The sequence below is a fragment of the Molossus molossus genome, unplaced genomic scaffold (genome assembly GCF_014108415.1).
Source record: "Molossus molossus isolate mMolMol1 unplaced genomic scaffold, mMolMol1.p scaffold_m16_p_12, whole genome shotgun sequence".
Lineage (NCBI taxonomy): Eukaryota > Metazoa > Chordata > Mammalia > Chiroptera > Molossidae > Molossus > Molossus molossus.
In genome coordinates this window covers 8,036,427-8,060,030 of record NW_023425347.1, presented here as the reverse complement: position 1 = coordinate 8,060,030, position 23,604 = coordinate 8,036,427, and the positions used below count along the sequence as shown (strand labels likewise).

The window sequence follows — 23,604 nt, the reverse complement described above, 5'->3', positions numbered from 1 at the left end:
TTGTTTGGTAGATTGATCGCAGTCAGAATAAGGTCTCAGTGACTTGGTGAGGACATTTGTGTGCAAATAATGTTTTAATGAGCACAAAGTGGGGAGATGGTTGATAATGAATGATGATGTGGGGTGAACATCTTCCTTTTCCTACCTTAGCACTATTAGTCGACTCTCCATGAGTCTTGGCTTTTATCTTATCCTCTGTATGGAGCATAGGGCCTGCCACGGTAGAGACTCTATAAGAACATTTGAGGGATGAGTAATCATCACTAAAAGATGGGGAAAATCTTGTCAGGGGGGTTGGGGTAAGTTTAAAAAGCTTCCATCATTGTAGAGAGTCAGGATATCATTTATCTACATTCTGTCTGTGCATTTTGTCAAGTTCATTCACAGAGTGGAACCAGCGTCAACAGTGAACATTCTGGTTAACTCAGGTTGCTGTGCACAGCTTGTAGGCAGGACGCCAGCTTTAGGGTTAGAGTCTTTGGCTCAAATTCTGTCCAGCCTACAGGACCTGAAACTAATGTTTAAAAGCCAAGTTCTGAATATTCTGTATCCTGACTTGGGGCTCCGTTATGCATACCAGACTCGGGAATGCCGAGTGTCCAGCGTGCAGGAGATGCCAACTCCCCAGTTTGCATCCGCCCTTGGCATATGAGATGGATTGATAGTGAATTGGAGCCCATGTGGCCACAGGTGACACATCTCAGCCTAGTTATTTGTTAGAAGATATTTAAGCCTTGGGTGAGCACCAAGTGTACCCCAGAACTCTGGGCCCCCGGGAGCACTAGGTTTACTTCGGGCTCCGAGGACTTCTGGTGGGAGGACTAAGGCTATTGCAGACATGAATAGAATTCTTGGTCTGCACACATGGGTTCGCGCTAGGACTTGACTAGGTTTGGGCACAGAGGAAAGAGGGAGCAGGGCAGGTTGTGGGATGCAGGACATGCTTCAGTCTCTCTGCATTTTCACAGAGGGGACCTTGAAAAATCATGTTAGTGCGTTCTGTAATTTGAAGTCAATTCCTTGAAATGGCTGAATGTAAGTTTTCTAGGCATTCGTGCATTTTCTTCCTCAGTGACATTGGATATGAGGTTTCGTTTAGGCCAAGAGGATATAAAACAAGCCAATTCCCTGTGCCTGACTGTGGTGCACAGCTGGTCACTGTTCCAGATGAGCCAACGGACAGGTGGTGGCAGCTGGGGCCTGGTGATGCCACGTCAGGAGAAGTCTGCTCATTTTACTTCAAACTGGGCCTTTTTTGAAATGCAGAGCTCTGTCACTTTCATAATTAGTCCACCCTTTGACTGGCTGAGTATTCTTTTTTTGAGGACAAGTGACATTAAGTTAGCAAACAAGACAAACAGTGGAAATAGATCTTTGAAACGGGTTCCAGCAGGGCAGTTCTCCACTCACATATGCGGCACTAAGCGAGTGGGTTTCTAGCAGTTGGCCACAACTTGGAATGCAGGTGCGGTGTCCATCACCCCAGAGCCGGGTCCGCAGGGTCGGTGCCGGTGCTTTCAGTCAGGAAGGGCAGTGTTTCCCTGGACTTCCTCCTGCCCAGGCCCCAGGCCAAATACCCAAGCATGAGCTCCACATAGCCCCCCACCCAGCCCACGAGCTCAGACCTTCATGAGGTTGCAGGAGGAAGTGGTTGCAGGAAAACAGCCTGCAAAGGTAGATGTGGGGGCAGGGAGCAGCAGAAATGAAAGATGCCACAGAGCTCTCTCTAGGCATCGATCCCGTTCTGCTCCCTACTTCTCTCCTCAGAGAGGCCTTCCCCGAAATCACCACCTTCTTTCTCTTCTCACACTAATTCTTTGCATACACTTTAAAAAGTTTTAATTGTGGTAAAAAACACATAATATAAAATTTACCATCTTAACCATTTCTAAGTGTATAGCTTAGCTGTGTTCAGCACATTCACATTATTGTGCAAATATCACCACCATCCGTCTACAGCTGAAACTGCCCACTAACCACTAACTCCCCTTCCCGACCCCAGGCCCCACGACTGCCACTCAGCCTTCTGTCTCTGAATCTCACCACTCATATAAGTGGACTCACAGAAGATTTGTCCTTTTGTGACTGGCTTATTTCACTGAGCATGATGTCCTCAAGGTTCATCCATGTTGTAACGTGTCAGATTTTGCTTTTTAAGCCTGAATAATATTCCGTCATATGTATCTATAACATTTTGTTTATCCATTTATCCATTCATGGACACTTTCACCTTCTGGCTATTGTGGGTAATGCTGCCATGAGCATGGGTATACATCTGTCTCTTTTGTACAGATATTTTTTTGGATACATACCCTGAAGTGGGATTACTGGAACATATAGACTCACTTTCTTCATTTGTAGAACAAAAGAGTTGGCCCTTGAAGCCCACTCTGAGCCCTGGGGCTGTCTGCAACAAGGCTTGGCGTGCCTGCTGAGGAACAAGGGCCGTCAGAGCCCCCTCCAGTGGTGCCAGTCGCCTCTGGCACTAAGAACAAGGCCTCTTGGAACCATGAGCCTCCGTGGCTGCTTTATTTTGAGCCCCACCCCAACTCTCCAAACAAGTTCACTTTCTAAAGAGGAGCTGGGAGAAATGAGTTGCCAGTCCCCACTTACAGAGTGCATAGACACTGGCTCTGTTTGTGGTTTCTGTGGATCGAGTAAGCTTTTCTCTCTTCTTGTCTTTTCAACTCTGAGGTTTGTCTCCCTTCCTGCAGTGCCGCTCGGCCTCCTCCCCAACCAGCGTCCCTCTGCCTGGATCTCACCTTTCCCCAGATGGGCTTCCAGACTCCTGACTGCTTTCAGGGCCTCGGTGGTGTCAGTGTTGTTTCTAGCTAATGGAGAGCTGGTCGTTTAATAAATCCATCAGGCCAGGTAATTAAAGACCTAGGAGGAGTGTGGAAAAGTGTTTTTTTGTTGTTGTTTTTTAAGCTTGTTAAAATCTCTTCATGTCCAGCAGGGACTGCGGTTTAATGCGGGATTTGGGAGCCACATAATTCAGCATGTGAGGCATTTAATTTGGCAGCACCCTTCCTGAATGCAGAGCCGGGCACTATTGCAGTATCTTGGCAGCCAAATGGGTTGTTCTGTGCGCGTGCTTTAGAGAAGATGAGCTGGCAACAGCTGGGTGGCATTCCCTCCCAGCGTCCAGTTGCAGCGCACCCCCGGCAACAAAGTATTCTCTGAGGACTGTTTCGTCTTGAGGACTGAGGGTTTGGTTTTTTCACACAGGCCAGTAGGAGGCACGTGTGGGGTGAATGGGGATGTCCTGGCCCCTGGCCACGCACTTGCTGTGCCCTCAGAGAATTTCCGCAAGGCACCCACAGCCTGTTCGGGGGCCCAAGCTGATTAGGTCCAACAGGAGGGACAAGTCAGGTCTGTAATAAACTCAAGCTGTGTGGTTCAGTTCAGACATCCATGCTTTGGAATTTTTTGTTTTATTGTGGCCAAATATATATAACATGAATTTTACCATTTTAACCATTTTAAGTGTCCAGTTCGAGACACTGTACCATTAAGTACATTCACATTGTTGTGGCCATCACCACCATCCATCTCAGTTTTTCATCTTGCAAAACTGACACTCTGTACCTATTAAACACTAACTCCCCACACCCACACCCCGCCCCCAGCCCCTGGCACTCACCATTCTACTTTCTGTCTCTATGAATCTGATCACTCTAGGAGCCTCATCTAAGTGGAATCATCTAGTATCTGTCCTTTCGTGACTGGCTTATTTCGCTGAGCATAATGTCTTCAGGGTTCGTCCATGCTGTAGCATGTATCAGACTTTCTTCCCTTCTTAAGGCTGAATCGTCCTGCACAGTATGTATACTCCACACGCGTGTGTGTATCCATTCATCTGTTGAAGGACGCTCAGGTTGTGTCCGCCTTTTCGGCTGTTGTGAGTAATACTGATCTGAACTTGGCTGTGCAAGAATCTGTTTGAGACCCTGCTTTCAGTCCTTTTAGGTGTGTACTCCAAAATGGAGTTGCTGGATTATATAGTTTTGAGGACTTTTACTATGTTCCTTGGAGACTGCCTTTGAAGATCTGGTAGAACTTACTGCAAGCATTAATAAGTAAAAGCACATGTTGACAGTTTTCAACTAGAAGTAACAGGAGGCAAAACCTATGGTCATTCTTTAGTAATTAAGGTATAAATTTGAACTAGGTGTTGTGGTGATGAAACCAGAAGGAAATGCTGGTTTTAGGATTTTTTTTTGCAGTACATATGTCCATGTTTGTTCTCGCTGCCAGAGAAATGTGTTTCTAACTGACTTAACTATGAATATGATTTAAAAGTACTTATAATATTCATAGTTTTCACTTATCTATATTTTTAAAGAATTAAGAAGCATTTGAGATAGACTGTTTTGTAGAGTGATATTTATTAATATAAAGTTGACACGTGGTGGAAGATTATTTTAGAGAAAAAGCATCTGCTTTGCAAAGATTCATCATGGAACATCTTTACAAGTGTAAGCTTTATTAATGCACACATTTAATTCAATGTACAAAAGAATGTATTTAGCCCTGGCCAGTTTGGCTCAGCGGTTGAGCATCAGCCTGCAGACCAGAGAGTCCCAGGTTCGGTTCCTGCTAGGAGCACGTACCATCAAAAAAAAAAAATGTATTTACACAAAACTTTGGTGTTCTTGCTCACAGCAGTTGATAGTCAGTAAGCAACTGCTGTGTTAATGAAGTGTGGTCATCCTGGCCTGACACCTTCCTGATTTTGTTAATGGTGGACTTCACTGCTACATACATACAGGTGCTGGCATTATTCTCACCCCAGCAAAAACCCTCAGGGACATTAGGATAGCAGAGTATACTAATGTTGCCATGGCAAGAAGAATCTTCTTAAAAGGCAACTCTGATCATGTCTCTTTATTCCATGGCTTAAATCTTTCAAAGGCTCACGGAGCTGTGGGAATAAAAGGCACATTTTTCACTGTGGCTTAGAAGGCTTCGCGGTGTGGCCCCAGCAGCCCCCAGCCCTGCTCTCCCTGCCCTCCGCCTCTCTTGTTGGTTTCAACTCCTCGAAAACTTTGCAATCTCTCCGCTTTGCACAGGCTCTTCTTTGCTGGGATGCTCTTCTGTGAGTTTTTCTCGGCGAAATTTGCTCGTCAAGTCCTCAAGTGACGTATGTGACATTCTTCTGGGGGATTTTCTCCTGAGCGCACCTGTGAGGAGCCCCTCCTCGGTGTGCCCATAGCGCTCTCTTCTGTTCTTATTACCGAAGCGGAGCTTTCATTATGTCAATTCTAGTTGCAACATTTACTTTGATTAAATATAGAGTAGATATAAAAATATGAATAGAGTATGTCAGATATAAAGGATGGCATCATGCACATTTGTGTGCCCACCGCCAGCTTTAGACGAAGAACACAATCATTACATTGAGCGTGCCCTGGGCCCCCTCCACTGCCCCGCCCACTCTGCCCTCCAGGAACCATGAGTCTGCCTTTGTGCTACTCCCTCCCCTGCTTTCTTTATAACTTTGCCTCATCTGTTAGTATTCGTAAACAATAGATCATTTAACTTTGCTTATGTTTGAACTTTTAGTACGTTGAATCATACAACATGTGTTCTTCTGTATTTTTTCACTAAGCATTACTGCTGAGCTGCATCTGTTTTGACTTTCATAGCTGTAGTTCTTTCATTTTACTGCTGAGTGAATATATCAGTAATTTTGGTCTATGCTTGACTTTTTACCTACCTCTGTTCCTCCCCTTTCCTTTATGCCTTCATTTTTATCCCAACACACAATTTCATTTTACTTTTTAAAATTGATTTGAGACAGAGAGAGAGTTAGGGGGAGAGAGAGAGACAGAGAGACAGAGAGCAACATCAATTTGTTGTTCCACTTATTTATGCATTCACTGATTGCTTCTTGTATGTGCCCTGACTGGAAATTGAACCAGGAACCTTAGCATATGGGGGCAATGCTCTACCCAACTGAGCTACCTGGCCAGGGCAATCCCAACACACAATTTTAAATTCCCAAAGGGCAGAGATCATGTTTATCTTGCTCATTGTTATGTCCAAGTATAAGAAAATATTTCTTAAATGAAACATGCACCCTTTGGCCTGAGGGTGTGCCTGTGGATGGTGCTCAGCAGCCATGTCATTCTTGTTCGGCCAAAGCTCTTTCTTTCCTACACGTTCCCTTGCCACAGTACTCTAAGCCAGAGCTCAGCAGACTTGCTGGAAAGAGCCAGAAAGGAAGTCTTTTGGGCTTTGCAGGCCATTTGGTTTCTCTCATAACTACTTGATTCTGCCATTGTAACATGAAAGCAGTCATAGATGATACATAAACAAATGAGTGGTCCAACAAAGCTTTATTTACAAAAACAGGCATCAGGTTGAATTTGGTCCATTGGCTTTAGTTTGCCAACTTCTGCTCTAGAGAACGTCCCTGGTTGAAAGCGAAGACAGTGCTGCTACTGGGTCAGTGAGAGGAAGCTTTGATCACACCTGTGTCTTCCAGGGAGACCCTCCCAGTCTAGTACAGACAAGGACAGCGTGGGCTTGTGGCATCTAATGAGGCCAGAGGCAAAATAATATGGCTTTGGTCAGGGAGGAAAGGTAGCAAAGTGCATCAGTCTAGGACCAAAGTGCATGTCGATGTGTTACATTTATAGACCACGTGACAAAGCCAGGAATAAGATCCTATAACATCTGAGCTGCAGGCAGGGACCATTTGGATTTCCATCTCCCTGCCTTTCATGCCGACTCTTCCAGATTCATCTCCAGCCTCTGAGGCTTGAGCCGGGCTGGGTCCGAGAGCAGCTGCCTCGGCTCTGCCAAGCACACAGAATATGTTCAGATGGAGAAAGCACTGACTTGTATGTCAAACTGAGCAGAACAGCTTCTTCGGAGAGTTCTGGTGCAAGTGGAGGGACAACCTTGGCAGAGTCATTTCCTTAAGTCAAAGCGGCCCCTGGATCCATGGCATCGGCCGGCCAGGCAGAGCCCTGCAGTGCGCAAGCGCAGTCTCCGGCCGCAGCTGGGCACCTGAGGCCATCCCGTGTTTTTCTTATTTAAGGGGGGTACCCATACCTGCCTCACAGGGTTGTTATGAGAAATGTAACTTGCTCTTTGTGGTGTTAGTTCAAAAGAAGTGGCTTAAAGGAGATCAAGATGACGGGGATAAGAAAAAGAGTAGAACAGAAAGAGCTCTGTACTCTTCCTTCCAGCTTCACAGTGACCCCAGAGGGAAGGTGCTGTTTCCGTCTCCCTCTTACAAGAGGACCACTTGTCCAGGTTTGCTGGGCTAGTGACAGAACCGAGATAGAGGCCAGTGTGTCCAGCTGGAGAGTTCCTGCTCTTCACCATGACACGGCGTCCCCCGGAGTTGCTCTGGAGGCCTTAAGTTTGGCCACGTCACAGCATTACTGAGGAGTGGTCCTCAGCCCTCCCCGCGGAGGTGCCTCGTCCAGCCCCATTCTGCTCCCCTGGAGTTGATGGTGCTCCGCCTATGGTTGAATAGAAAACAAGCTGCCCCAGTGAAAGGTCCCTGAGAAAAAAATCAGGGAATAAAGTTATAGAGAGCTGAGCCTCTACTGTGATACCTGCGCTGTGGTCAGTGGCCAGGGAGAAGTTAGGGTTCTGTTCTCACCTGGGGATGATGCTGTGTCTCAGTGGGACTTTAGTTACAGTGATGATTTTAAGATTCTGATGAAGCAGATAATAGAAGGTGGTCTAGAGTCACCAGCTAGTTCTCCAAGGACACAAAGCATCCAGGAAATCATACAACAGATGATGTCAACAGATGAAGCATTTTTGAAAATTCAACCCCACATAAGAAAGTGTAGAAGTCATTGATGCCTTTTGCCAATATTCCCCTTGAGGTTGGGCAGCTCCATATGTCTAGTTCTGGCCAATGAACTATGAGCAAAAATGACATGTCTCTTCTGGTCTGGAATGTTTAATTACCTCTCAGAGACCCTCTGGGCTTCTAGCACATCAACCAGCAATATTCAAGAGGGCGGCTGCTCTCCAGCCTGCACCCCAAGGGCAGTGATGGCAAGATCTCCTGCCAACCCTCAGTGGGCAGGTGGTTTGAGCAAGAAACAAACTTTTGATATTTTAAAGCTCTGAAATTTAACTGTTAAGAGTTGTTTATTACTGCAGCATGGCATAGGTCATGACTAATCTACAAACCCACTACAGTTTTCTGTCCTGACAAATTTTTTTTAATGACTTTACATGAGTTAGGACTGGCATGAAAGGGTGTTAGTGTTGACTTTTGTGTGTATAGAGTTACATAGAGAGTACATAAGAAGTTCCAAAAATAGAGTCCAGTTCCATAGGGCTTTACAAATGTCAAGAAATGTCTGTTTCATTGGAAGGCCATTGTTAGGGGACTCAAATGTATATAAATACTGCTGATACATCTAAATTAGTTATTCCCTTGAATAGTCTTCTTATTAATGCCTTATGATTGTGGTTTGAAATAGTTCTTTGTAGGAAGACTTTTTACTAACATCTTACCCAACTATATTACAGGACAGGTGAGTGTAGGTGTTGTATTCAAAATTATTTTTCCTGTTCGCCCAAACTGATTCCTGTGCATTTGCAGCTTTCCTCTAAACATTTCCAAAACCTGCTTCACTTGTTGAGCTTGGGCAAACCATTCGCCCCATTGGCCCTGGAGTGTGAGCAGTTGTTCACATACAGAGCTGCTGTCCCAGAGCCTGCTTTCTATGAACTATGTCTTCAACAGTTACCGGTTAGGATTTCTGCACCTGTCACCCTCTCTCTCCCTGACCCTCATCATGTGCTTTATATTCTTTTTCTCTTGCTTGCACACAGGCATACACCCTCTCTCTCTTCAAAGATTTAAATTGATCCTGTTCTAAAATCCCTGGCACTGGGCAAATGTCTGCACATTATGGACAAAACTGCAGGGACCCTTTGAAACACGTTGCTGGGAACTGAGGAAGGCTTGTTGAGTGGCCGTCAGTGATCCGAGCCCACCTGGCTGTGTGACTGCAGGGTGGACTGCAGAAGATTCTGTCGCGGCACAGACTCCAGGGGTTTAGGTTTTCAACTTGTGTTCCACATGATACGGAACAAGGAGAGTTAGTGGGAGAAATTTAATATGGGGGAAAGAAAAAGAATGGCAGCATTCTAATCCCCACAAGGTATGGTTGCCTTTGTCTTTTTCGTAAGGTAAAATGTCAAAACCAAGTGGAAACGCTGTCTACCCTCCCTTCTCCCACCCCACGCCCTGCCAGCCTAACACCGTGATGTGGTGTTCTGTAACTCATTGACAGTGACCCATAGCAGGAGATAAAAATTTCATTCCTGACAGTGAGAAGCACACCCTGAACTTGCTCAGGGAGTATTTGGTGATATTTGAAGTTTATAAAATATCATTTAAAAGGTGAGACTTTCCCTAGAGCTTCTAATCTAGTAAGTTGTAAAACTTGTACCAAAAAAAAAAAAGAGCACATTTGGGGGCGGAGAAGGATGTTTTAAATTTCTGCTTCAGTCCACACTCAGCAATATGGAACTTGACTCACAGGCAGGCCCGGCAGAGGAGACTCTCCACGGAGCTCTCGGGGCCTCACTTGCGTCACGGAGAAGATGGGCAGACGGGCAGGCAGGCGAGAGCAGACGAGGCTGACCTATGAAGACCGGCTTTGCTTGAGTTGCCGCTTAGCGACCAGACCACAGCCCAGCTCATCCTTCATGTTCAAATCTGATGCGAAGACAGGTTAAAAGACAGATGGTGTCTGAACTGGAATCAGAACTCAGACCTCCTAAATAGCAGTCTCATGCCCCTAATATAGTAAAAGGAGCTCGAAGTTGTTCAGGATTATTCAAAAGAAAAGGAAATGATTGCTTTTTAAGGGAAATTGATGCTTATTGTCTGAGTAGTAATAACAGCAGCAGTCACTGTGTAAAACTTTGTTTAAATTCTCCTCGAGTCTTGCAGGAGGAAGTGCTATGCACGGGCTGGGGGAACTGTCCCTGTCTCGCTGCCTGTACCAAATGGACTCTCGGCCACGCTGACCTCCGGCTTCACCGCACACCCACTCGACAGATATAGGCCCAGCAAGAAGGGCAAAGGATCCTAGGTCAGCTGAGCAAGGAGGACAAAGTTTCCAGGGCCACTGGCAACGCTGAATGTTAAAGGAGGACTTGAGGATACGTAGGAATTAGTCACAAGTGGGTCAGGTATGTGCTGTTGTTGCCAGTTTCCACGTAAACAGGTTCCATAACGATGTTGCCCAGCCCTTCACACACCTCAGACACCCTTATGTGCGTGTCCTGGTCTGGGGTGGAACCACTCACTGGGGTTGCCTAACAGCAGTGTTCTTAGTCAGGCAAAAGTCTGTATGTCCTGCTCTTGCAGTGGCCACTGAGCCATTGGAAAGGACTTGATGTGCTCAAGGAGGAGATGAGTCTCCTAAAGGGACGCAGAAGTGACTCCTGCCAGGGCCATGGCCCTGCTGCCATCAGATCCTGTTGGAGTGTGGCAGTAGCCTCCTGACTAGTTCCCTGCCGGCCCCTCCCTTTCCCAGTACTGCTGTCGTGGCCTCTAGAGCGTGGCACAGATCCCTCTGGAAACGCAGCTGAAGGGCGTTCACTGCTGGGCACTTTCAGAAGTATAGTCTGACTTCTCGGTTCCTGTGCAGCTGCACTGGAGGTGCCAGCACCAAAGCCAGGAGAGGTGGTGCCTGCCCTCCTGCTGCTTACAGACTGGAGAGAGAAAGGGCTCCGGCACCCAGGGCGGTGCCCAGCCAAGAGGGCCGCGGGGCCGGGGCAGGCGAGATCTGAGCAGTGGAGGGCTCCTCCGTGTTCTTCCCCGTTGTTCTCCTTCCTGTGTTCCCTCCTCTTGACTCTACCCACAGCCCTTTCTACGTGCCTTCATTTGCCCCCTTCCTTCCACCTGAAATTCCCTTAGTCCTCTGTCCACCATTTGCATTTCTAAATTCTGCCAGTTTGTCATTGGGCCACCTCAGAAGGCCCCTTTTCTTTTCTTTTGGAAAATATGGAATTCCTCACAGATTTGAGTGCTGTCCTTGCATAGGGGCCAGGCTCATCTTCTCGGATTCTTCCAATTTTGATACATGTGTTGTCCAGGCAAGCAAAAAGGCCCTTTCTCTTTACGGTCTTCCCATCTCCCCAGCCCCCAAGCTAGGGGCCAATCTCACTCTAGTGAACTCTGCCCAGTCTTGACTTTTGCCTTTCTTATGGCCTGTGTCATGTCTCTGTCCCCCGGCCCACATGGTTAACATTTGTCCCATTGGTCCTTGTCTAAGTGACCCAAAAGAGTGTTTGTACAGTGAGGTGTACGTAAATACACTGAACAGAATGCAGCAGACTCTGAAATATTTGTCATGTAGGCAACTGAATTAGGGGTTGGTACAGGGTGGCTGAAAGTAAGAGGAAACTCAGGAGAAGGCAAGGAGGGCATGAGCTTTGAGAAATGGGAGTCTTCCTGTGAAAAGGAAGGCTGGAGACGGGAGGTATTTAGTGGTGAAGAGACAAGAAGGCATGTTCTGTAGCGGAAGAGGTGCATGATGACTGAAATGGGCGTCACATGATATGATAGAAGGAGGTGGAAAGGATGGTGGGAGGTGGTGGGGCTGGTAGGGGCCCAACCTGGCTCAAGGTTGGTTTCAGAGAAGAGCAGTGGGAGGATTCACTTGCACCGAGATTTGGTGTCAGCCTCATTTGGCCACGGCACAGCAATGGTTAAATGAATTGCTCAACTCGGGCAGTGCAATGAGGAGGGAGGAGGAGGCACTGGGTGTCCAGTCTTTGGTCTGGCTTCACACTAGTGGATGCCACTCTGAAATGGTTGCACAATAACATCTTTGTTCTCAAGCCAGCATCATAATTGACTGCCTTGCTCTTACTGGCGCGATTGCTTAATAAAATCTGCAGGGCCTTTATTACCCCAAATGCAGTGTGTTTTTCCAAAGAAATATATATGCCTATAAAATATTCAAAGATGAAATATACAAGAGGCTTCCTAATGCCTGTTAGAAATGGAATTGAAATACACATAGCACCAAATGAATTTGTTTCTACTAACAAAATTCCTTGTTTACCAATTACCTAAAAGGCAAATTTAAGTAAATAAAACAGTCATGTGTTTTTCTCTAAGGGGGATATTTTGATAAGAAAAAATATAGTTGACAGGCATTTATATCTGGATCTCTTCTTTCTGCTCCATTAAACCAGAAATTGGTCTTCGCCACTAGTGACCAAGTGTATGTGTACAAGGGAAGATAATTAACTGGAAGGGGGCCAATTGCAGAATTGCTTATCCTGTTATATTTGCTATCAGTCGTGTATATTTGGTACAAATATACACATTAGAGGCTTTAAGTCTCCTCCCTGGAGACAGACACTATACAGAGAGCCATCAGTTGCATCTGCTGGAAACAGGCTGTACGGTAGGACTGGGCAGTTTGTCCCTAGCACTAGCCCACAAGCCCACGCGGCTCCCTGGGTGAGAAGGCTCACAGTGGTGCCCCACCACGAGGGTAAGTGAATGGTTTAGTTGGATGCATAACTGTGCTGAATATGTGGAAAAGCAACTAGCTTCCTGAGGGTCAGTAGCTGATATTCTTTTTCAAAACACAAAATGTGCTCAGATATAAGTATGAGAATTAATCAGACTCAACCACAGTTGTATATGCAATATTTTGAAAGGGGGTGGTTTGTTTCGAAGCTGGGAGTACTAAAAATGCTAAATGATGACTAAGTTGGTTTCTCTTGGGTTTACTTTTACATTTTCTCTGCCTTTTTTTTCTTGTAGCTTATTGTCATTTAAAATCTCATTTCTTACACTATTGAGATTGTGTTTTTCATTAAACATATTTTTTGTGTGAAATAAAAAATGTATTTGAATTTTATTTTTTTAAATGACTAAAATGTGTCTTATGCTGTCTTACATTGCAGTGTTTGGAACAGAAGTCAGAATTTAATTAAAGTCATAAAATATAGAAAGATATAAAAAAATTATTTCTACCCCCTAAAATATGGCTGTAAAATACATTTTAATCAGTTCATACTGGTCTGTTTACTAAAAATATATAAATAAAACCAGGGATTTGTGCATATAGTCTGTTGTTACTAAAATTAGTGGTTCCGGAATACAGTCAGAGCACCTGTTTAACAAAAATGTCTATCAGCAATACATGTACAGATGGCTGACCTTTTCCATTGGATTTTGCTAATTTAATTCAGGGAAGACAACCTTATTTTAGATTTGCCTCACAGTGCTCCATCTTCAAGAAAATTCCCCTTCTTTGCAATATCTTTGTGACTCTGAGAATATTAAGTCCTCTTTCATCTCGGGGTTTGCATTTATAAAATAGAGGCAACAAGGATACCTTCATAGTAATATGCTTGATCTGAGTTTCAATATGATAACACATGCATAGCATTGAGCAAACTTTCTAGCACATTGCAAGTGCTCAATGAATTTGTATTAGTAATTGCAATGTAGTGACACACATACAATGAGTTTGTATGTGTATTATTAGAGTGACAGATGCTCACTGTTGTAACACAACCCTTCAAACCAATCATGCATTGATCTGAGGCTAGCCAGTTTTCCTGGATAGGTCTCTGCCCGGGATTGATGACTCCGTGATTGGGAAGTCTCCGACCTTTTGATACTGCCATCTTTATAATCTGGCCTCCTTTGTCACTGCAGAAAGAGAAGAGATGGTAAATGATTGAACAGGAATTTTGACAACCAATGTGGCATACTTCCCTCTATATTCCATGACTCACACTCCATCTTATGGGACCCAAATGACCTGTAAAATGGCTGGTAAATGTCTTTTTTCTCTGTGTACAAGAAGAAATGGGATTGTTGAGCACCTAGCCATTCCTTGTCATACTCTTTGTTCCAGATATTATTGCTGTGCAACAAAGTATTCTAAATTTACTGGCATAAAGCAACAACCAATTTCTTTTTTATTGAATGTCTGAGGTGACATTGGTTAATAAAATTATATAGGTTTCTGGTGTACAAGTCTATACTATATCATCTGTATATTGTATTGTGTGTTCACCACCCCAAGTCAAGTTGGCTTCCATCACCATTTATCCCCGCTTTACCCTCTTCCACTCCCCCCACCCCCTTTCCCTCTGGCACTCACCATACTGTTGTCTGTGTCTATGAGGGTTGCTTTTAATCCCTTCACCTTTTTCACCCAGCCTCCTAACCCCCTCCACTCTGACAGCTGTCAGTCTGTTCTTTATTGATGAGTCTGTTTCTATTTTGTTAGTTTATTTTGATCATTAGATTCCACATATGAGTGAAATCATATGGTATTTGTCTTTCTCTGACTGGCTTATTTCACTGACTATAATAATATCCAGGTCCATCCATGCTGTTGCAAAGGGTAAACTTCTTACTCTCATCATAATCACCATTATTCACTCAGTTTTCTGCACTCACTCTTTGGCCACCTTTAATACCCTGCCACTGTTAATCAGATACCAGATTCTATCAATTTTCTCTTTAGAAATGGTTCTTTAAACCCTCAGCTACCATTCTAGTTCCAACCCACATCTATTAGAATCCTAAAAGGATAAAGTGGGAAAGATGTCTGAGATGTCAGGTACCACCCCCCAGCCCAGAAAGGGACATTGTCCAAGATCTTACTCATCTTAGCAGCAGATCAGCACTGAAATCTCTCCAGTTGTGGGCTCTGGCTGAGTAGCATGTTGACTGACGTCATGTTGAGACTCTTACAGCAATTTCTCAACTCCTCACCCTGCTCCAGGGCTCTGGCCATCAAGCCATCTCTCTGTTGTGCCCCCAGATAAATCTTACCAAATCATCACTATTGTCACTCTCTTTCTTGCTGGCTACCCATTACTTGTAACTCTTGCTTTTTATTTCATCATAGTTAGATTTTGCCAAGGCACACCCTTTATTTCAGCCAGTCTTCCCGTGGTCCTCTCAACTTATCATGGTCGTTGTCGGGTCCACCTCTCTGCTCATAATGTCACTGTCATGTGGAAAGCCCATTTGGAATTTACCTTTGAGATCTCCCTCAATGTCACATGTGTCCTGAGACCTATCATCGCAATTTTATTTTTTTTTATTTTTTTATTACTCCTCACCCAAGGATATTTTTCCCATTGATTTTTTTTTTTTTTTTAGAGAGAATGGAAAGGAGGGAGGGAGAGAAAAACATCAATGTGGAAGAGAAACATCGATGTGAGAGAGACACATCGATTGGTTGCCTCCCATACCCTCCCCAACTGGGGCCAAAATCAAATCTACAACCCAGGTATGTGTCCTTGATCAGTAATCAAACCCGTGACCCTTTCAGTGGGTGGGCCGGTGCTCTAACCACTGAGCAACTCTGGCCAAGGCTATCATCACAAGTTTATACTGTACTGACCTCCTTCCTACACCTGGTTGGTTATTCTCCTCCATCCTTCTGCATCCAAATACTGTGTGCAATGCATGGTGCCATGGAGGCAACCCAGAGATACACTGGGCATGAACCTAGCCACACAGAGTCTGGCACAGGCATTAAAACATGCACAAAAATAATTCTGATGTTTGGTAATAAATACTATATTTTTAAAAGTTGTAGGTTAGCCCTGGCCGGTTTGTCTCAGCGGTTAGAGCATCAGCCTGCGCACCAGAGAGTCCCGGGTTCGGTTCCCACTAAGGGCACGTACCTGCAGTTTGTCCCTGGCCCCGGTTGGGGTCGTGTGGGTGGCAGCCAGTCAATGTGTCTCTCTCACGTTGATGTTTCTCTCTCTCTCCCCTCCCCCCTCCCACTCTGTCTGAAGATAGATGCTAATATGCCCTCGGGTGAGGATAAAAAAAAAGATGTAGGTTAAATTGGGCCTATTTCTACTAGTTAGGATTTATCTCTCTGTCCAGAGAGAGAGAGACAGTAGGGTGTACCAGTTAAGAACTCAGATTCTGAAGCCAGAGGATATGTTGCTAATAACTAGCTATAGGGCCTGGGTAGTGCTTATCCTTTCTCATCTTCTGCTCGACTTCCTCATCTGTGAAGAAGGATACAATAAAATGCCTACTTCCCAGGGTTGCTGTGAGGATTAAATGAGTTAACATGGGAAATGCTAGGAAAGTGCCTGGCACATAGTCAGTACCAGATATGCATTAGCTGTTATTGCCTCCACTGCCTTCACCATCTACATCATCACCACCACCATGATTATCATCACCATCGCCATCACCATCATCATCACCATCCTCACCATTGCCATCACCATCATCATCACCATCGCCATCACCATCATCATCACCATCCTCACCATTGCCATCACCATCATCATCACCATCACCATCACTATCATCATCGCCATCCTCACCATCGCCATCACCATCGCCATCACCATCATCATCATCATCATCGCCACCATCACCATCATCGCCTCATCACCATCTCTCCATTGTTGTCTCCTACACTTGACCTCAAATTTATGAAGGAAGGAAATCACAAGGTTAATATTTCACTGAGCATGTGCCAACATATAAATGGAACAACAGATAATCTGATGCCTGGCTTCTCCTGCACTTTTGTTTCAGGATCAGTATAGCCAGTGCCTCCATCTCTCCCCCAGGCCTTCCTATGCTGGCACAGCACTGTTTCAGGACAGTATCTGGAAATGAATTGGCTGAGGATGGCTGTGTCGGGAGTCCCCAAGACCACCTCCAGGATTGATGTTTTATTGGAGGACTCGGTCCTCAGCATCTCAGCATCTAATCTGGCTGTGATTTATGACAGCAAGAGGACACAGAGCAAAATCAGCAAAGGCAAAAAGCACATGGGCCAAAATCCAGAGTTAAACCAGGCTTGGTTTCCCAGAGTCCTCTCCCCATGGAGTCTCTCAGGATGTGCATCAGTCCCCAGCAGTGAGGTGTGATGATGTGTGAAATGCTGTCTACTTGGGGAGCCCATTAGAGACCCAGTGTCCAGGATTTTTACTGGAAGCTGGTCTCATAGGCACCCTCTGCCTAGCACGTCCCAAACTTCACACTCTGAAGGAAAGCAGGTGCTCAGCGTAAACTACATTATCTGCGCAAATGGTGTAGGTGCAGGAATGGTGGGACAGCGCCTGACATCCAAGTTCCCAGACGCCAGCCAAGGGCCGGCCTTGCAAGGAGGCCTTTTTGAGGAGAGCAGTCTTGAGTCTGCTGTGTTGACTCCTTTCTGCACAGCAACACGGACTGAAATTACATGTTGAGCAAGCTTTGGAACAATTGGAATTACAGGAAAAAAAGAAATCCCTTTCCTTTCAGCATATTTCAAGCACTTCGTAAATATTTGGTGACAAAATAATGAAGAAAGAAAGATTTGAAGCCAAAATTTTGAGAGGAAAATCAAATCAAAATCAAATTTGAAAGCGTTTAGGCCTGAATTCTCCCATAATTTCTGCATTCAAAGGCTTGCATCTAACACCTGCGTTATGCTTCCAGCTCTGACTGACACGCACAGCTGAGCCGAGAGGATGGAGTGTGTCCTGAGCCCCAGCACAGTGCACATGGGAGACAGAGGAGCATGCTTCCCCGGTGACAGAACCAAACGTGCTCTGGCCTTTGCACTCCACACCCCACAAGAAAATTAAGCTCAAGGATAAGAAACCCCTCCTTGGCCTTGGCCTTCTGTTCAGCCCCATTCATGATACATACTCTTAGCATCCACTCTCGCCCTTCCCTGAACCAGACAGGACGGCCTAGACAACTGTTCAGAGGGAGCTACAAGCTGGGTGTTAGCGCATCTTGCTATTCTTACTCTGCATTTTAAAATTTCTGTTTCCTGTTGCCTCTTTCTGCATGCGCACCCTACTTTGAAACACCAGAGGCACATGATTGACAGTGTGGTGTGTTTCCTCTCGGACTGGGGAGAAAGTTCACTTGTGCCAGACTTCTTTGACCTTGCTGTTTCACACTTCAAGTTCCATTTTTCTCTGCTTCTTCCAGGCACTGATGCCCCTAAAGCAGAACTCAAACTCTGCACAGGTTGCCCATGTTTAAAATCCCAGCACTGGCCTTGGCTGGGTGGCTCAGTTGGTTGGAGCACCTACAATACTTCCCATGTGGCCTTTTACAGGAAAAATTTGCCCACTCCTAGTCTGGTTCTGGACACTCTGACATGTGTCCTTTGGAGGAAAGAGGGTGCCTTGTTCCACACTTGGTAGGCACTCAATAAGTATTTGCTAAATTGACTTTCTGTTATCGCTCCTAAGTCTAGAAAGTAAATCTCAAGTTGTCCTGGAATCTGGCCCCAGAGAAACAGCAAAATAAAGTGATCATTTGCTCAAGGAGAAGGAAACCACTTATAGAGGCTCTCCAAGACTTTTCCACATAAGTTCATATTTGTGTTGCCATAGATAGTAAATAAATAATTTCTGAGGAACCAGGCTATGTTTTCAGGAGCAGCTTGTCAGCCCCTTGAAGGGCCTGCTGTGCCACTGTAGGACCCAGTGCGGCTGGCAGGGCTTCGGCTGCCAGGAGACCCTTCAGCAGGTGTGCGGAGAAAGAAGTCCATGATGGCCTGGCTTTGAAGGCCCTATTGGTTCCAAGAGATCAATCAAGTTATTAAAACTAAACTAGAGTCAATGTTTCCTCTGCATTGAATGTTTACAAAATAGTCAAGTGCAGGCTCATCGGGTCACTGGGGAAGCTTTCTCAACCTGGAGTTTGAGCCAGGCACTGGGCACGTGGGCCCCTGTCAGGTGGGAGGTGCTGACAGGAGCGGGGCTCCCTCAGGCTACACAAGGGAGGTGGCATGGGGCGCCCCAGGAGCTCCCTGTGTTTGCAGCTGGCTGATACCATGAGCAGCCCTGACAAGTTACAGCCCTCTCTCCTTGCCCACCCGGAGATGGCTTTCCCTCAAGCTCAGGGATCCCTTGGGAGAGAGCCTCATTCTTCACCTGTTATGTGGGGAACGTTTCATGCAAAGTCAGAACCAAGAGCCAAGGCCACCTACCCTGGGAAGTCAGCCTGCAAGCTCTCTGTCCCTGTCAGACTCGAAGTTCCTCAAGGCCCAGCTCAAGGTTCTTCAAAACTTGTTAAAGCACTTAAATTTTTAATTAAATAATTTCCCTTTAAGTCATTTCCCCTAAAAGCTTAATTTTATAAAGATGTTTTGCATTCCTAGACGTAGCTAACCACCTTTAGCTTTATAAAGAAAATCAATGGATTTTAGGAGGGGGGAGTCCCCAACCAGGGCATTTTTAAAAATGGAGGCATGTACCATATTCCATAAAGTGAAGAACAGCGATGTGCCCTGTAGTCCAGTCTCTAAAGATAATCCTGATAAAATGGGATCTGTTTTCCTGTAATTTGCCTCTTTCTCCCAAAAGAAAAAATGTGACGCTCAACAAATATTAATTATGGTTACAGTGTACTGAGTTTTTCTTTCTTCTTTTTGCTCTTGCATGTGGAAGTGTACTTATATGTAAAGGAAATTTTCACAAGAAAAAAGTTATGCTTAAGATATATTAAAAACCACTTCTCGTATTGAAGCAGTATTGTTTCAACACACACCTTTTAAGTATGAAGCATTTCAGCACTCTTTGGCTTGACATACTTGTGTAGACTAGGCTGGGCCCCCTCAAAAATGTGGCTTCTAATTGAGAACCTAAATATATGTTTACACCATTATTTCTAAAAAACAAATACACATGAACTTTTGGAGAACATTTGTGAGCTGGATATTGCCTTAAACATGGGGTTGGAAGAAAATTACAGGGAGATAATGGTGATTTTTAAAATGCTAAGATTACAGTCTCTCTTTTTTTGTCCTTTTATTTTTAACTGGGGACCCTGCAGGGTGGGACCCAAGGCCTCACATAGTTTTATTCGTTCCTTTCTGCCTGGAATGGCCACATCTGTCTTTAGAAGAAATACTTGAGAAAACCAGAGGGATTATCAGCTAAGCTAAATTATTCATGGGAATATTAAGAAAAATGTATTTTCTTAAAAAAATATAAGCTCCACACTTTATTTTATTTTATTTTTTTATCCTCACCCGAGGACATTTTTTCATTTTTCATTCAGATAGAGTGGGGAGGGAGAGAGAGAGAAAGAAACATCAATGTGAAAGGGACACATCAAGTGGTTGCCACCCGCACGACCCAACCAGGGCCAGGGACAAACTGCAACCAAGGTACATGCCCTTAGTGGGAACCAAACCCGGGTCTCTCTGGACCGCAGGCCGACGCTCTAACTGCTGAGCCAAACCGGCCAGGGTGTAGGCTCCACACTTTAAATGACAGACATACTTAGGTTAAAAATAGAGCATCTCTGGGAAAGACCCATGGAATGTAATTAGCTCCTCACTCCGAGCAGTTCTGACGTGTCGGCAGGTTGATCCCCAGGGGAAGCCAAGACTTCTGTGTTGTATACACACTTTTTTCAGTAGTTTTAAGTAAAAATAGGAGCTGGTGCACAGCCTAAACAAGCTGCCCATGGAGCCTCCCTCTGGAGGCTGGAACTGCTGCCCTACAGACAGCTTCCTCTTCCATTTGACATTTCTGGCGTTCTTACTCTTTCCTGATTTGCGTTATCCTTGACCCCCACCCTTTCCACAGCTAATAGTGCCCCATTTTATTGGAATCTTTTTGCATAATTTATTGCATCAGAGGATTTAATTTCTCTGAAATCTTATAGATTAAATTGCCCAGCCCTGGACAGTTTGGCTCAGCGGTTAGAGCGTCGGCCTGTGGTCCAGAAAGACCCGGGTTCGGTTCCCACTAAGGGTGCGTACCTCGGTTCCAGTTTGTCCCCGGCACTGGTTGGGTTGTGCGGGTGGCAGCCACTCAATGTATCCCTTTCATGTCGATGTTTTTCTCTCTCTTTCTTTTCCTCTCTCTTCCTCCCACTCTAGCTAAACAAAAAATGGAAAAATGTCCTTAGGTGAGAATAAAAAATAAAAAAAATTGCCCATACTTTACTTTTTTCAGCTTTTAATTGCTCTGACCCACTTTATGTTGAAATCTGGCCAATTTGGCAAAAATGGAAGTTCCTTTTAAAGCAGTGCTTCTGAGTCTTCTGAATCATTTTTGGGTCAGAGACACCTCTGAGAGTATGATGAAAACTATGGGCCCTTCCCTTGGAAAAATGCATATATAACACATGTACGCACATGCACACATACATATATGTGCCCATACAATTTTACATAAACCACAAGAAATTCATGGCCATTTCTGGAACACACTTGTAGGTCCCAGGTTGAAACTGCATGGCTCTGGTTCAGTGCGAGGGGCAAGGGCCCTGGGGGCAGCCTGACATGCGTTGCAAACATGGAGATAACATGAATGATGCATTCTGTGAGGGGCCAGACCACGAAGCAGATTTCCAAGATGCTTGTGCTTTCAAATACTTTGTCATTTGAACCAAGGATTCAAATTTTGGTTAAGATCCCCTATTTCCAGAAATAACTTTCTCCAAAAGGGGGGGAACTAAGTGGTTGGTTTCCAGAAAGCCACAGTCACCTTGCTGTCCACACTCAGTCACCTTGACCTTGTTGGAGCCCAGTGATGGACTTTCCACCTGACGGGCCTTGGGCTTCCAGTGAAGATGCAGAGAGCCAGATGGTTCTGGATGAGGCTGAGACAGCAGAGTAGGACTTAGCATTCATGAATACATGTCTAAGCTCAGTGAGAAAGCTACGGAGACCAGTGCCCGGGTTTCACCCTGTTCTAAGCAGAGGGAAAGGTAGTTGCTTGTTTGAGTCCCAGTCAAGGTCATTGGGTACACTGGGCGAGGAGCATCTATTCTCTTTTCACCTGATGTGACTTATCTTTAAGTGATAATGAATAGTCAGGAGCCCTTCAACAGAGCAGCCACCTCACCTAGGATTCAGTCTCTGCCCTTCGACTGCCACCACTAGTTGTGTGACTTTGACCTGACTCGCCTCCCTGAGCCTCAGTTTGCTCATCTGTGAGATGGAAATAATAATGTTTCTTCTCCAGTGTGTGGTGAACCCATGTTGTAAATCTGTGCAGTGAATGCCTGGCTTCTTCTCCAGACTCTCCAAGACCCAGATGCATCTCACTCCTGACCGAGGTGGTCATGGGCCTGCACTGCCTTCTAGGAGAAAATTTGGAGTAAGAGGACCACAGAGCTATCTGCAGACACTGTTGAGGTCACATCCTGAGGCAATCGGAGAATAGGTGACATCAGGCCTGGCTCACTAATGCCTCTGCGATAGTGTATAGAAATAAACATTTTAAATGCTGACCAAAGGATGAATATCCAACTAACTATACCTGCATGACCTCATATCCTGCCTCAAAATTTTGGTGTCCAAACTGTCTTGAAATGTGCTTTGTGATCAGTTAGTTACCTGCAAGGGAGCTCCCACAAGACTGTCAGCTTCTCAGAAGAAACTTAACAGGCCAGAAGGGAGTGGCAAGAAATATTCAAAGTGATGAAAAGCAAGAACCTACAACCAAGATTACTCTATCCTGCAAAGCTATCATTTAGAATTGATGGACATATAAAGAGTTTCCCAGCGTGGCCGGTGTGGCTCAGTGGTTGAGCATCAACCCATGCACCAAGAAGTCACCAGTTCAATTCCCAGTCAGAGCACATGCCCAGGTTGTGGGCCCAATCCCCAGTTAGGGCTTGCAGGAGGTGGCCAATAAATGTTCTCTCTCTTCTATGTTTCTATCTTTCTCTCCCTCTTCCTTCCGCTCTCTAAAATCAATTTTTTAAAAAAAATTTTTAAAGAGTTTCTCAGGCAAGAAAAAGCTAAAGTAGTTCATCACCACCAAACCAGTATTATATGAAATGTTGAAGGGTCTTCTTAAGGAAAAAGATTTTTAAAAAATATGAATAATAAAATGGCAATAAATACCTATTTATCAACAATTGAATCTACAAATAAACAAGCCAACAGAAACAAGAAAACAGAAAAAAGAAATGTGCTTTGTGTTTCTGAAGCCTGTGAGAGCATGCTCTTGCCACAGAAGCAGCTGTGAACTCCAAGAGCCCAGGAAAGGAGAGTAGAAAATCGTGGCAGAGTGGATGGAAGCTACACAGACCATCTTCCAGGACCAAACTGGAATTACAACTAAAATAAAGACAAATCATCAGGAAAAAACAACTGAAAAGCAGCTGGAGAGAGCTTGTACTACCAGGGACAGAAAGAGGATGCCAAACGGAGCCTGGTGGGAACTGCAGAGGCGCATGAGGGAGGCTGCGAGCCCATAAACAGCAGGAGAGAGCTGCATTAGCTGAGCGCACTTCCCACTGAGAAAGTGAGGGTTTTAAAAGCACCAAATCAGCTACAGCCATTCACTGTGGGCTCTGGCAGAGGGAGGATGGACGGGACTGGAACTGTGTGGAGAGAGTCCAGGGCTCCTGGCTCAGGAGAGAGCTGAATGGGAGAACACTGAGAGTTTTGTGCTGAATCACTCCCTCACAGGACAGTAGCCGTATTACTCAAAGAGCCCCTTTCCAGAGCCCTGGGAGAAGCAACGGCCCCTTCCAGCAGGAATTCAACACCACCAGGCCAGGCCAGACAAATGCAAGTTGAGGCTCATTAACATCAAGTCTGATAGCAAGCAAGTGCCCCACCACCTGGAAATCCTCTTACACCTAAGGGATTTTTTCAT

General features: G+C 45.2%; 1 protein-coding gene and 1 non-coding gene across 31 annotated transcripts in view; one reads left to right on the top strand and one right to left on the bottom strand.

The window, feature by feature from the left end:
• SLC22A23 (solute carrier family 22 member 23) overlaps positions 1-23,604 on the top strand; it is a 180,330-nt gene that overhangs the window by 61,988 nt on the left and 94,738 nt on the right. The window contains exon 6 of one of the 30 annotated variants that reach the window (XR_004958896.1): positions 9,947-10,056. The exons of 20 other annotated variants lie outside the window; for them this stretch is intronic. Coding sequence is in view for 8 of the 10 variants with exons in the window: in XM_036255907.1 (XP_036111800.1) it covers positions 9,533-9,729 (197 nt within the window). In the remaining 2 variants the exon portion in view is untranslated. Of the gene's footprint in view, positions 1-2,714; positions 2,870-3,681; positions 3,806-9,532; positions 9,919-9,938; positions 10,189-12,927; positions 12,969-13,687; positions 13,729-16,561; positions 16,588-23,604 lie in introns of those variants that run through there. 9 more of the 30 variants (XR_004958895.1, XM_036255928.1, XM_036255922.1 and 6 more) reach the window with 9 other exon arrangements.
• Positions 11,000-11,103, bottom strand: LOC118627357. Its single transcript, XR_004959111.1, has one exon. It is a non-coding gene; the product is annotated as a U6 spliceosomal RNA (small nuclear RNA).